The sequence below is a fragment of the Meira miltonrushii genome (assembly GCF_003144205.1).
Source record: "Meira miltonrushii strain MCA 3882 unplaced genomic scaffold FA14scaffold_1, whole genome shotgun sequence".
NCBI classification, from domain to species: domain Eukaryota; kingdom Fungi; phylum Basidiomycota; class Exobasidiomycetes; order Exobasidiales; family Brachybasidiaceae; genus Meira; species Meira miltonrushii.
The window spans coordinates 2,481,284-2,493,435 of NW_020289943.1; the positions used below are offsets into that span (position 1 = coordinate 2,481,284).

Here is a 12,152-nt window from a genome sequence, read left to right on the forward strand (position 1 = left end):
TTCTTCATTCATGATGTCTCTACACTCGCATTCATCGGGCTCTTACAAGCAAATATTGGCAGACTCTAGAGAAGAAGAGGAACCTCTCTTATCCATTGAAAACTCTGCAGCAACGTCCCGCTTTGCAAGTGGTGATCTATCAGCTCTTTCAAGACAATACAAAATTCCTACTGATCTCTGCAATCATTTAAGTGCGATAGTTTGGTAAATTACACCTATATCTTGCAAGAGTATACAATGCACTCTAGCATGTTTGTCATTAAAGGAATGCATTCAAGATTCCAAGCTTATGGTGCTGCTGAATCAGCAATTGCCATCTTTTGTACATCAGGCATCTCTTCGATATTAGGAGAAAGTTTGGTAATTTTTCCAATTCCAATCGTTCTTCCTTCATCACGAACTGTGAAACGACCCAATTGTGGATAATCAGCAAACCTCTCAACACAGATCGGAGCTGCAGTTTCGATCAGAGCGACGATTTTCATTCCTTTTTTGGCAAATTGTGGTGGCTTACGACTCTTTTTTCCCGTCTTTTTATCGTAATAATGCAATAGAGCTTGAAGTGTGATTTCTTCACTTGCTGTATGAACGTGCATCACTGCGCTATAACCTGCACAAATGATATTCCGCGATTCTAGAATTGCCAATTGTGCTTCGAAACGACGAACAGTGTTAACAGGTTTAGAAGAATCTGTCAAAACGAAACCGACGCTAACATCTTCATGATCAACACCTTTAATCTTGATTCGAACATTATCACCGGAGATGGCAGCTGGAACTTCATCTTCTGTTTCATTGAAGATGGCCATCACTTCGACATTGCTCTTGTTAGGCATCAAGAGCAGATTATCACCCTTCTTGACTTTTCCTGCCTCGATCTTGCCCACGACAACTGTGCCCATATCGCTGTACTTTTCGCTGATTGGCATCTTGAGAGGCTCAGAAATTTTACGATCGCCAAGATTGAGATCATCAAGGTATTGCAATAGAGGAGGTCCAGAGTACCATGAGCAGATATCCTTAGAGACCGCATCTTTCAAGTTCTGTCCAGCGTATGCTGAAACAGGAATGAAAGTGATATCAGTCTTTGGGTTGAAACCACTGCCCTTCAAGAAAGGCGTCAATTTGGTGACGATCTCATCGAAACGACTTTGATCCCATTGGACCGTTGGATCATCCATCTTGTTTACAACAACAATCAAACGTTGAACACCTGCAGTTTTGACCAACATAGCATGTTCACGTGTTTGTCCTCCACGTTCGAAACCGGTCTCGAATTCACCCTTACGTGCTGAGATCACCAAAAGTGCCACGTCTGCTTGTGCAGCACCGCTGATCATACTTGGAACGTATGTCTTGTGTCCTGGAGCATCAAGAATCGTGTAACGTCTTTTTCCCGTTTCGAAATAAGCACGTCCGACTTCCACAGTCTTTCCCTTTTCACGTTCTTGAGGTGTGGAATCCAAAGCCCAACTTAAATACCATGTCTCACGACCGGCATCCTTGGCTTCCCGTTCATACTTTTCCAATGTACGTTTGTCCACCATTCCGGTCAAATGCAACAATTGACCTCCCATTGTAGATTTACCGGCATCAACATGTCCGACAAAAACGATGTTCAGATGTGACTTCATATCGTCAACTTTATCGCCGAACAGGTCCCGCATTGTCTCTTCATCTGTAGCTTTGCTGGCTTCTTGCAAAATTTTTTCAGCGTTTGTTTCACTCTTTTCCACTTTTTGATCAACCTTTGCTGCCTTTTTGGCTGCTTGTCCAGATCCTGGCGTCTTGGCATCTTTTGCTGCACCAGCTGTCGATCCCGTCACAGGTGTAGGTGATTCTGAGCGTGATCCTGGTGGGCTTGCGGTTTTCTGTGTGCCGGATGTAGCTTCTTTCTTGATTGCTGCAACGCCTGCAGCAGGAGCGGGTGTTGAGGCAGCAGTAGCAGCAGCTCCTCCAATAGAGATGTTGACTGGCTTCTTTGGTGCTTCGTCCTTCTTTGGTCCGCCAATGGAGATACTGACTGGTTTCTTCGGGACTGAGTCGTTATTTGTCGTCGAAGGAGCGCCACCGCCCAAGCTCATTACAACAGGCTTGCGATCGGGATCAGCTGCAGATGGCTTTGGAGGCAAGCCACCGGTTGCACGTGGAACAGGAGCAGGCTGTGATTGTTGAGAAGTTTGTTGGTATTGTTGTTGTGCGTACCCTCCTTGTTGGTAGTATCCTCCCTGCTTACCGCCATAGAATCCTCCAGCTTGACCTTGTTGCGCTCCGTATCCCCCTGCATTGTATCCGCCTTGTTGGGGATAGCCAGCATAACCACCTTGTTGGTAGTAAGGTTGTTGCTGACTAGAACCACCAGCTCCGGCTTGTTGTTGACTTTCATTATTTTGTTGCTCTCCTTGTTGCTGATTTCCTGCTCCTTGTTGTTGCTGTTGGTACTGGGCAGCAACTTGAGGTGGCATGAAACCTTGTGCCGCTGGATTAAAAGCGAACGATCTAGCGTTAGGATTCATATTGAATGATGCTGATAGCTATCCGATGCGAATCCTGCAAAGAGACAACTTTCTCAAAGATGATGGCTGTAATCACGATCCTCTTCCGTTGCTTCCAACGAGGTATCCGCTTAAATTTGTGAGCTTCTCGTGCGCGCACATCATTTGACAAGAACCGTACTTCTTCTCACCTTCTTCTTACAATTTGTATTCAAGTTCAATTTCAAGGCACCTTATCAGTATAAGTCAAATGCGCAATCCAGATACAAACGCTACTTTTTGTATTTGCTCGATATAAATTATTATACACGTGAATACGGAGTGCTAATGCACTGCACAAACATTTAGACAGACTTCCAGGCTTACGATACATCTAAAGATCCTTATCGATGCGATACTTCTGACGGTGCCTTCTGATGTGATACATCTGCCGTTTCTCTCTGATGTGGAACCCCAATCCTTTCTGATTGGTGCCTCTGCCGTTCCCTTATGATGTGATAACTCTGACGGCGCCTTCTGATGTGGTACCTCTGCTGATCTCTTCTGATGTGATAACTCTGATGGTCCTTGCTGATGTGATATCTCTGACGGTGCTTTCTGATGTGATACCTCTGACGATTCTTTCTTGTGTGGTACCTCTGACGATCCTTTCCAATGAAAAACCTTCACCGATCCTTCCTGATGGGATACCTCTGACGATCATCTCTGATGTGACACCTATCCCGATCCTTTCTGATGGAATACCTCCACCGATTCTTTCTGATGGGATACCCCTGACGCTCCTTTCTGATGGGATATCTCTGACGGTCCTTTCTTATGTGACACCTCTGATGATCCTTTCTGATGTGACACCTCTGACTGTGCCTTTTGATGGGATATCTCTGACGGTGCCTTTTGATGGGATATCTCTGACGGTGCCTTTTGATGGGATATCTCTGACGATCCTTTCTAATGTGACACCTCTGACGATCCTTTCTAATGTGGTATTTCTGAGGATCCTTTCTAATGTGGTATTTCTGACGGTGACTTCTGAAGTGACACCTCTCCCGATCCTTTCTGATGTGGTATCTCTGACGGTGCCTTCTGATGTGACACCTCTCCCAATTCTTTCTGATGTGGTATCTCTGGCGGTGCCTTCTGATGTGGTACCTCTGCTGATCTCTTCTGATGTGATAACTCTGATGGTCCTTGCTGATGTGATATCCCTGACGGCGCCTTTTGATGTGATGCCTCTAACGGTGCCTTTTGATGTGATATCTCTGACGGTGCCTTTTGATGTGATATCTCTGACGGTGCCTTTTGATGTGATATCTCTGACAGTGCCTTTTGATGTGATATCTCCGGCAGTGCCTTTTGATGTGATATCTCCGGCAGTGCCTTTTGATGGGATATCTCCGGCAGTGCCTTTTGATGGGATATCTCTGACGGTACCATTTGATGGGATATCTCTGACGGTGCCTTTTGATGGGATATCTCTGATGCTCCTTTCTTATGTGACACCTCTGACGATCCTTTCTAATGTGGTATTTCTGACGGTGCCTTCTGATGGAATATCTCTGACGCTCCTTTCTGATGTGACACCTCTCCCGATCCTTTCTGATGTGGTATCTCTGACGGTGCCTTCTGCTGTGATACCTCTGACGAATCTTTCTTGTGTGACACCTCTGACGATTTTTCCCAATGAAATACCTCCACCGATCCTTTCTGATGGGATACCTCTGATGATCCTTTCTTATGTGACATCTCCGACGATCCTTTCTGATAGGATATCTCTGATGCTCTTTTCTGATGGGATACCTCTAACGTTTCACTCTGTTGGGGACATCTCTGGCATTCCTGTCTATTGGGATATATCTGACGCTCCTTTCTACTGGGATACATCTGACGTCCCTTTCTGGTTTGGTGTAGTAGCGCCATCTCTCCTCAAGCAGCCACTCTTCGTCTCTTTGTGCCGCTCGCTGGAGCGTTTGTCTTTGCTTGCCCGGATGTACCAGGACGAGAGTTAGATGAAGACGTTGCGTTGGTAGCAACAGCAGCAGCAGCTTCTGTTAAAGCATCGTTCTCGTTTGCACCATGTCTAATATCATTCTCAAAATCGTCACCTTCTCGCTTCAAAGCCCAGATCCTCAATGCATTCCAAACTTTAAGTCTCTTTTGCTTCACAGCTGCCAGCCTTGATCGGACTTCTTCCAAACGTTCAACGTACTCCAACGAATCTCCTCCTAATTCGTGTAAGCATTCAAGTGCGGCTCGAATCACTTCACGTTGTTGATCAGCAGTCAAGATGGTCTGTTGTTCAGTGCCATTCAAACCTTGTCTTGCCATTTCAATCTCTCCATCTTCACCGGCTTGACCGCCAAATGGGATCGGTAAACCTTCTTTTGTGACAAACAATCGGTCCAATTGTGCAAAGGAAGGATTGAGTTCATCGTCAGTGCCTTGTGTACCTTCAACACCGACTGCATGTGGATCAATTTCCATCTCTTTGTCCAAGCTTCTAGTATTTGACATACCGTCTGTTTGGCCGGGAAGGATACCATTGAGGTGCGTACTATCTCCATTGACCAGAGCTAGCTCCCTGTTCGGTATCCTTTCCTCCATCGCCTTTAAACAACGTGTAAGCGATCGACTGATTTGACTCTCGCTTTCTCGTAAATCCAAAGCTGTTCTCGAAAGAGCGCCAATGTGGGGATTTCGGAAAGTATGACGGAGTGTATGACTCTGCAAGAGGGCACGGGTAGACAAGATCGGCCTAAGCAGTTGAGGTGCAAGTAAGATCGAAGTCTCCTCTATGAACGGTTGAGTGTGAAGATCTTTCAACAGCAATCGATCGCTGCCGTCCAGCATATCCGCTTCGATCGGTAACAGTGATGGACCTGGAGCATTGTTGAGCATTGATTCTACCTGTGTTCTTTGTAAAGCCTTTAATCGATCAGTGAAGCGTTCAGTGATATCTTTCTCGTTTCTTGCATCGGTGGCTGTTCCTAACTTGTGTTTGCGGACCCATCTGGAATTCTTCTTTAGCTTATTTCCACGATTGCCGATTCGATATTGCTTCTCATGTTGGCTGACGTCCCTTCCAGCGTCTTCTTCTTCATTCAAATCCGATTCATCATCTCTATCGTCATCAGGCCATTGATCTTGCTTTCGCTTTTGCCGCAAAGAGTGCTCTCCTACCCTATCGCCGTTCAAGTAGGGTGCCCGTCCTGCCACACTCCTTGGCAAAAGAACGTCTGCAGCACAACTACTACCACTGCTGGCATTCTCTTCGTCTGTGTCCGAATAATACGAAGGGTGATCGTGAGAGGGTAGAGAAAGCCATAGCAACCGCATATCTTCATTCTCTTTCCGAATTCGTGACATCTCATCTTGTCGTACACTTGGGGCGGCACGTCCAGAAGGCCCAGCAGCATGACCATTCAGATGAATGTCGCCATCCGTTTGAGACTCTAACGCTGCAGCTTCTTGAGCATCGGCGGGACCTTGTTGCACAAATTCACTTTCCTCTCCTTCTTCATTTGACGTCACTTGTGCCATTGGAGCTTGCTTGTCGCCATCCGATTGAAACTTTGATGGTGCAGCTTCTAGAACATCGACGGGACCTTGTTGCTCAACTTCACCTTTCTCTGCTTCTTCATTTGATGTAGCTTGCACTATTGGAGCTTGCTTGTCACCATCCGATTGAGGCTCTAATGCTGCAGCTTCTAGAACATCGGCGGGACCTTGTTGCTCAAGTCCACCTTTCCCAGCTTCTTCATTTGATGTAACTTGTGCTATTGGAGCCTGCTTGTCACCATCCAATTGAGACTCTAATGCTGCAGCTTCTAGAACATCGGCGGAACCATTTTGCTCAAGTTCGCCTTCCTCTGCTTCTTCATTTGATGTAGTTTGTGCTGTTGGAGCTTGCTTCTGCGGTTCTTCTTGTTTCACTGTGACACTTGATTGCTCTGGTACAACTTCATTTGCCACACTTTCATGTTGCTTATCTGCATCCGTTTGAGCATTTGCCAGCGTGGTTGAGTGTTCAGGTATCTGTACACCATCTGTACCTTCTTGCTGTTGAACCACATCTGTGGATGCGCTCGGTTCTAGCTGATCGGGTTGATTCCCATCCGAAATGTTTTGCTCCGGAAGGCTAGACACGTTTGCCTGCAAGTCGGACATCTTTATGCACTGTAATGAACCATAGGAACAATTTTGTTAGCTTTGCTATTGCCACGATTGATGATTGTTTGTTTTATAAGTCAGTAGTGCAAAAGAGCGTTGTCGGCATTAGCCTTGATCAACCACAAGGGTTGACAGAGCTATTCGAGTAGACGTTCTGAATTCTATTATTTCATCCCCAGCATGCATTCGAAATAGAAGCTGTAAATGTTGTTTGCTTGTACTTACCTTTTCTTCTTTCTCAGTGCTATATATGCGATCTTGACAGAAGAGATCACACAAGGTACATTGATGGATGATGGTCCAAGCTAACAAGATCATCTTTGGCCCGAGACTTTCTTGGGAGCTAGGCTCACGTGTGTATAAAAGCGTACAATGCTAAACAATACGCGTATATTCTACCTGCAGCCAATTAACAAGCACAAAAGCACAGTCAAGAAAGGTCAAAGCGGCTATGCAGCCTCTAAGCAAGGGGAAAGGCGAGCATTAAACGCGTTTTAGTTTAAATGGTGCCTTAGCGTATTTCATTCAAGAACAAAGAAGGGCGTTCTTTTTATACGGCATCCGAACGCATAAATTATGATGAGCCCATGATATTGCATACATTCACTCTTATGATCATCATCATCATTAGCATACATAACAGACGAAAGGAATCGAACGACGAGAAATGACACTCTGAACAAATTGTGCTTGTTTGCTCCATCATCTCCCTTATCACACCTATTCGACATACCCTGTGCACAATGAGTGGATCAAGACCTTCATCTTCTGGATCACTACCACAAACATCCTCTTACTACAAAAATAATATTGACGCAGCCAAAGTTGCACAACAAGATGATCGTTATAGACAGGCAAACGCACTCTATCGTTCTCCAAGTTCCGCTTCTCAACGTTCCCGTCAAGCATCACAGCCACAAACGCTTTCAGACGGAGATGGTACGGTAGATGTTGATCAAAATATAGCACAAGGATTAGGAGAAAGTGTTTCGAAAGAAACAGGATTGGAGTATAGAACTGCAAATGCATCTCGTACTTCTTTTGGATACGGAGGAAGAAAGAGTGGAGATGTGAGCAGAGATCACGATGAATTTCATGATGCAAACACTTTCTTACCTGCTAGAGATACGATTGGCAGAAGCACAGGATCAATTCTACCTTCTGCCGCATTCTTTGCGCCTAAAAAGCCTCCTCATGCAATCTCATCAGCATCTTATTCTCCCGGAACACCGATGACAAACCTGCCTTCATCATATCATAATCCTACTGAAACTGGTACGGAAACACAAACGACTTCGGGTAGAGGTGATCCTGTACCGCTTGATGGTCAAGGAAAAGAAAGAAGATTACAGCATCAGGTCAGCAGAGGTGCCTCACTTGCTCATACCAGCGTCTTGGATGCTGATGTTGCCATCATTTCAGCAAATGACGGTCGTGATGGTAGATCGATACGCGGACAAGCCAGTAGAGATGGTTTGTTATCAAAATCTGAATTCCAAGGTGGAAAACCAGACGTGTCACAAACATCTCTGCATAGCAAAGAGGCAAAAAAGAAAGGAGGTCGACCAAACTCTACAACACAACAAGCCAAAACTGCAACCATGATTCGGAGAACAGGTCAAAAAGGATACAAGCTACATCAAGGAGCAAATCGATTCTTTTTGGCAGGTTTCATTATGACAAGTGACGATAATCCTTTACCATTCCTTGCCAGCTTGGTTGTCATGATTGCACTTCCTGCTCTTTGGTTCATTTTCGTTGCACCGTATACCTGGCATCATATTTCTCCTGCGCCTGTGATTGTCTTTGCGTACCTGTTTGCTGTCGCGATCACAAGCATGTGCGTCACAGCTTGGAGAGATCCGGGTGTGATCCCGAGAGATTTGGATCCTGACCCACCTTGCAGAGCAGGCGAAGACGGTCAGTATATCGATACGAGTGACCCTCTTGCCGTTCCGCTACCACGGATCGTTCGAGTGAGAAACGGAACGGATCTCCAGGTCAAATGGTGCGATACATGCGGTACATATAGACCTCCAAGATGCAGTCATTGCAGAGTTTGCGATAATTGCGTGGAGAATATCGATCATCATTGTACCTTTCTCAACACATGTATCGGACGAAGGAACTACTTTACCTTTTTCGCTTTTTTGATCGCGAGCATCTTGTGTGCCTGTATCTCGATCGTCTTTTGTGTTTTACACATTTATTGTCTTACCAGATCGCCACAGACAACCTTACCGGCAGGAGGATTCGGAGAAGGGAAATCATTCCAGCAAGCTCTCAAAACGACTCCACTGAGTGCGGTCATTTTCTTCCTCTCAATCGCAGTCTTAATTCCGATAACAACGCTATTTTGCTATCATATTCGGCTAATCTGTTTAAATCGCACAACGGTTGAACAAATTCGAATCAACACGACAAAAGCATATAGCGAAAAGCCAAGTTATGACGAAGAAGCAGGTGAAGGAGGATCAATTGCACCGCCAAGTGCATTGAACCGTTGTTGTGCACGAATCTTACCTTGCTTTGATTTAGGTGTCAAAGGCAGAGATCCGAACCCGTTTGCTTATCAAAGTATGCTACGAAACGTACGTGCAGCATTATTAAGACCAATGACGGCAGACAGTTGGATGGATCGTTATAGACGCACACATATTGATGGAAGAAAGCCAAGTCCAGACAATAATAGCCATCATTCACGTATAGGTCAACCAATCCCGAGTTAAAGCATGATGCATGATATCGTCTCCCTCCCTTTGAGCATTGCCATCGCTACATCTCAACAATCTCATTACTAATATACCCACAATGCCATTCATTTGCATTCTTCAATTATTCTAGCAATTTTATGTGTAAGCAATTAAGCATGTACAGTGAATCTTTGGGAAGCAGATCAATTCTTGCCCATAAAGGGAATCTTGAATCGAGATTTCGAGGTAGACTTTTGTGTTTGACCGCCAGCAACGCTAGGTGTTTTGGCTGCTGCAGTTTGAATGGAAGCAGAAGATGATTGTGGTTTGCGTAAAGCGGCAGGCGTTGCGGGAACACCTTTTGCATCACCTTCCCGCCAAGCGGGCAACTTTTCTAAAAGTGCAAATTGGAATGCATCCAGAGCTTTGCGGGTATGCTTGAACGATGGTATTTGGGCGGAAGCGGTCTTGGGTTCGTATGAAATCGCACTTGGATCTGTTCCTTGTAGATGTTGATGAAGAGGATCAACGGCATCGAACCATGCCCATGGGAAATCTTGCATTTCCGTTCCGCGAACGTCGGTTTTTACAGTTCCGTCTTCTGCTTGAACTCTTTCTTCTTGTAACAATTCTAAGAGTAAACCATCAACATCTTCGATCCTGTCTCGCATTGACTTGCTTGGGAGATCGTCTGCGCATAAGCCACTCTGTGGAATTGCAGCTCCTGTTCCCAATAAGAAATTCTTTCGCATTTCCAATTCATACCATACTTTTTGCCACTTGACATATTCGGCAAGCTGATCGGCTTCTTTGACGATTCCACGTACATCTTCTTCCGTCAACGTATCATCTTGCAACAACGCTTCCAAATTCACTTCAACATTTTTGGCTTTCCGGTTGGCAGGATGATTAGGATCAGTTGTACTCAATGCCATGAAATCCGATCCTCCTTGTAACCAATGTGAAAATGGTCCAATGATTGCCGCACATTCATGGAATAAGAAATACAAGCTATTCTCATGACGAGCCGTTAAGGCGATCCAATCGGGTAATGTGTTTTGCGAATTCTTCTTTGTTTTAATGATATCGTCAAAGAAGTTTTGCAAATCACCTAATCGAGCGCTCAAATCGCTATGTTCAGCGATGCTTTTGATGGGACCATAAAAGACGGTATCCAAAGATTCTTTAATGATTTGAGGTAACAAACTTCCACTTGCCATTTGACATGCTTGTTCACGATCGCGTCTGTGTAATAATTCACGCAAGTATAGCTTCAGCATTGCATACTTTTTCGCATCTTTTTGTTCATCACGATCGTTTGTCCAGTTTTCGATCTTTGGCTTTTCGCCAGATTTTGCGATCGGCGTTGAATCAGGATAAGCAGCGCCTAATTGACCACGGTATGGGCTGCTTGCAAACGAATCATGCAAGTCCAAAACTTCATTCTTCTTTGATTGACTTAATTGAGGACCAGTTGCATAGATTAAGATTGTAGCCAGAACATCTTGTCCAGTGCGCAAAGCGCGACTGGCGATCGCTTTTCGTTCAGGACGATTACCACGTTTGACGTAATCTTCCAGCTTCGTAGTCAATTCGGTATCGGCGATTTCCCTCTTTAGTGGTTGAACATACTCCTTATTAATTGACGATGCTTGTCCTCCGATCACAGAAACGAAAATACGTTGAACCAATGACTTGGCTCCTGCAGGTCGGGCTAAAAGCAAGTTTAGTATACCCGAAATCATCGTTTGAGCGTTGGCAACTTTGAGTAATTGTTTTGCACCCCAATATGGAAATAAAAGATGGATACCTCTCAAGATATTGTAGAAGCTATCAGCGTTTGGCGAATTGACAAAAAGGGTATGGAAGATGTAAGCTGCATGATGTCGGGCATATTCTTCCGCATTTCTGTACTGCGGCGGCAAATTACGCAAGTTACCAACGTCCAAGAAAGCCATGGTCTCTTCTATACCGGTTTCCCGCTCGATATTGAATTCTTTGAATGCACGCCAATCCTTCTTTACTCGAGTTGTTTCTTTATGGGCTCTTCGCCAAACTTCGCCTTCGGCTCCATCGAATAGATTATCGATTCTTTCCATGAGTTTACCATCGGGACGTGCAGGTTTATCCAATCCTCTCTTGACCGTACCTTTACCCCACTCTTTACTCTTTCTCCAAGTTCCCGTTCCTGGTTCACCCTTTCCCGGGCCTTTTAGCTCCCCTTCTCCACGGACACCAACACCACGAGCAAAGAAGCCACCGAGATAACGTGTCATCGCCAACGTGTAGAAATGACGAGCACTTGTCTCGGACCGTTCGATAGAAGAACTGAAATTTCTTGCCGCCATTTCATCAAAGAAAGGCTGAATACGCTTTTGCCAGTACTTCTCCGGCGCTCTATCCAAGCCAGGAAATGTGTGCAAATGAACGTGGAACATATGACGAAGGATCAATGGTTCCATTAGACCTTCTTGCCTTCTTGCTTCATCTTCATCAATATCGGCATATGGATCATCAGCAGCTTCGGCAAATTCTCCTTTTGCGAATTCTCCTTCCAATTGCAAAGATTTATCTTTGACTCTCTTCAACTTTGGTCGATTGGCTGTGAAAGGGTATCCGTATTGTGTCAAAGCGCCTAACTTTTCCAATTCAGACCATTCCATCTGCATCTGGATGGATACCAAAGCTTTTAAAAGGTAATGTCGTTGAACGGGCGTCAACGGTTTGACGGGATCGGGACGTCTGCCGCGTTTGCGGGAAGAAGGTTGCAATTTGGATTGTTTTGAAGTCTTCTTTT

General features: G+C 45.1%; 5 protein-coding genes across 5 annotated transcripts; 1 reads left to right on the forward strand and 4 right to left on the reverse strand.

Annotated features, from left to right (window-relative positions):
- Positions 1-2: 2 nt before the first annotated feature.
- Positions 3-2,649, reverse strand: FA14DRAFT_187640 (uncharacterized protein). Its single transcript, XM_025501614.1, has one exon. It carries the CDS (start codon positions 2,514-2,516, stop codon positions 288-290), a length of 2,229 nt encoding a protein of 742 aa, XP_025357850.1. The 5' UTR covers positions 2,517-2,649; the 3' UTR covers positions 3-287.
- A 333-nt stretch (positions 2,650-2,982) lies between these two features.
- FA14DRAFT_176839 (uncharacterized protein) lies at positions 2,983-4,238 on the reverse strand (the record flags this gene model as incomplete). Its single annotated transcript, XM_025500695.1, has 3 exons — positions 2,983-3,254; positions 3,321-3,943; positions 4,030-4,238. 3 exons carry the CDS (start codon positions 4,236-4,238, stop codon positions 2,983-2,985), a joined length of 1,104 nt encoding a protein of 367 aa, XP_025357851.1.
- On the reverse strand, positions 4,011-6,942 carry FA14DRAFT_15594 (uncharacterized protein). Its single transcript, XM_025497796.1, has 2 exons — positions 6,888-6,942; positions 4,011-6,659 (listed from the first exon to the last, which is right to left on the reverse strand). The coding sequence occupies exon 2, from the start codon at positions 6,657-6,659 to the stop codon at positions 4,419-4,421; it is 2,241 nt and encodes a 746-aa protein (XP_025357852.1). The 5' UTR covers positions 6,888-6,942; the 3' UTR covers positions 4,011-4,418.
- Positions 6,943-8,263: 1,321 nt separating this feature from the next.
- On the forward strand, positions 8,264-9,391 carry FA14DRAFT_119768 (zf-DHHC-domain-containing protein; the record flags this gene model as incomplete). The annotated part of the gene is made up of 2 exons (XM_025496372.1): positions 8,264-9,170; positions 9,216-9,391. The coding sequence occupies 2 exons, from the start codon at positions 8,264-8,266 to the stop codon at positions 9,389-9,391; spliced, it is 1,083 nt and encodes a 360-aa protein (XP_025357853.1).
- A 167-nt stretch (positions 9,392-9,558) lies between these two features.
- On the reverse strand, positions 9,559-12,075 carry FA14DRAFT_116639 (uncharacterized protein; the record flags this gene model as incomplete). The annotated part of the gene is made up of 2 exons (XM_025496187.1): positions 9,559-11,049; positions 11,209-12,075. Coding segments are annotated over 2 exons (2,358 nt in total), but the record flags the coding sequence as incomplete, so codon positions are not given.
- Positions 12,076-12,152: the final 77 nt, after the last annotated feature.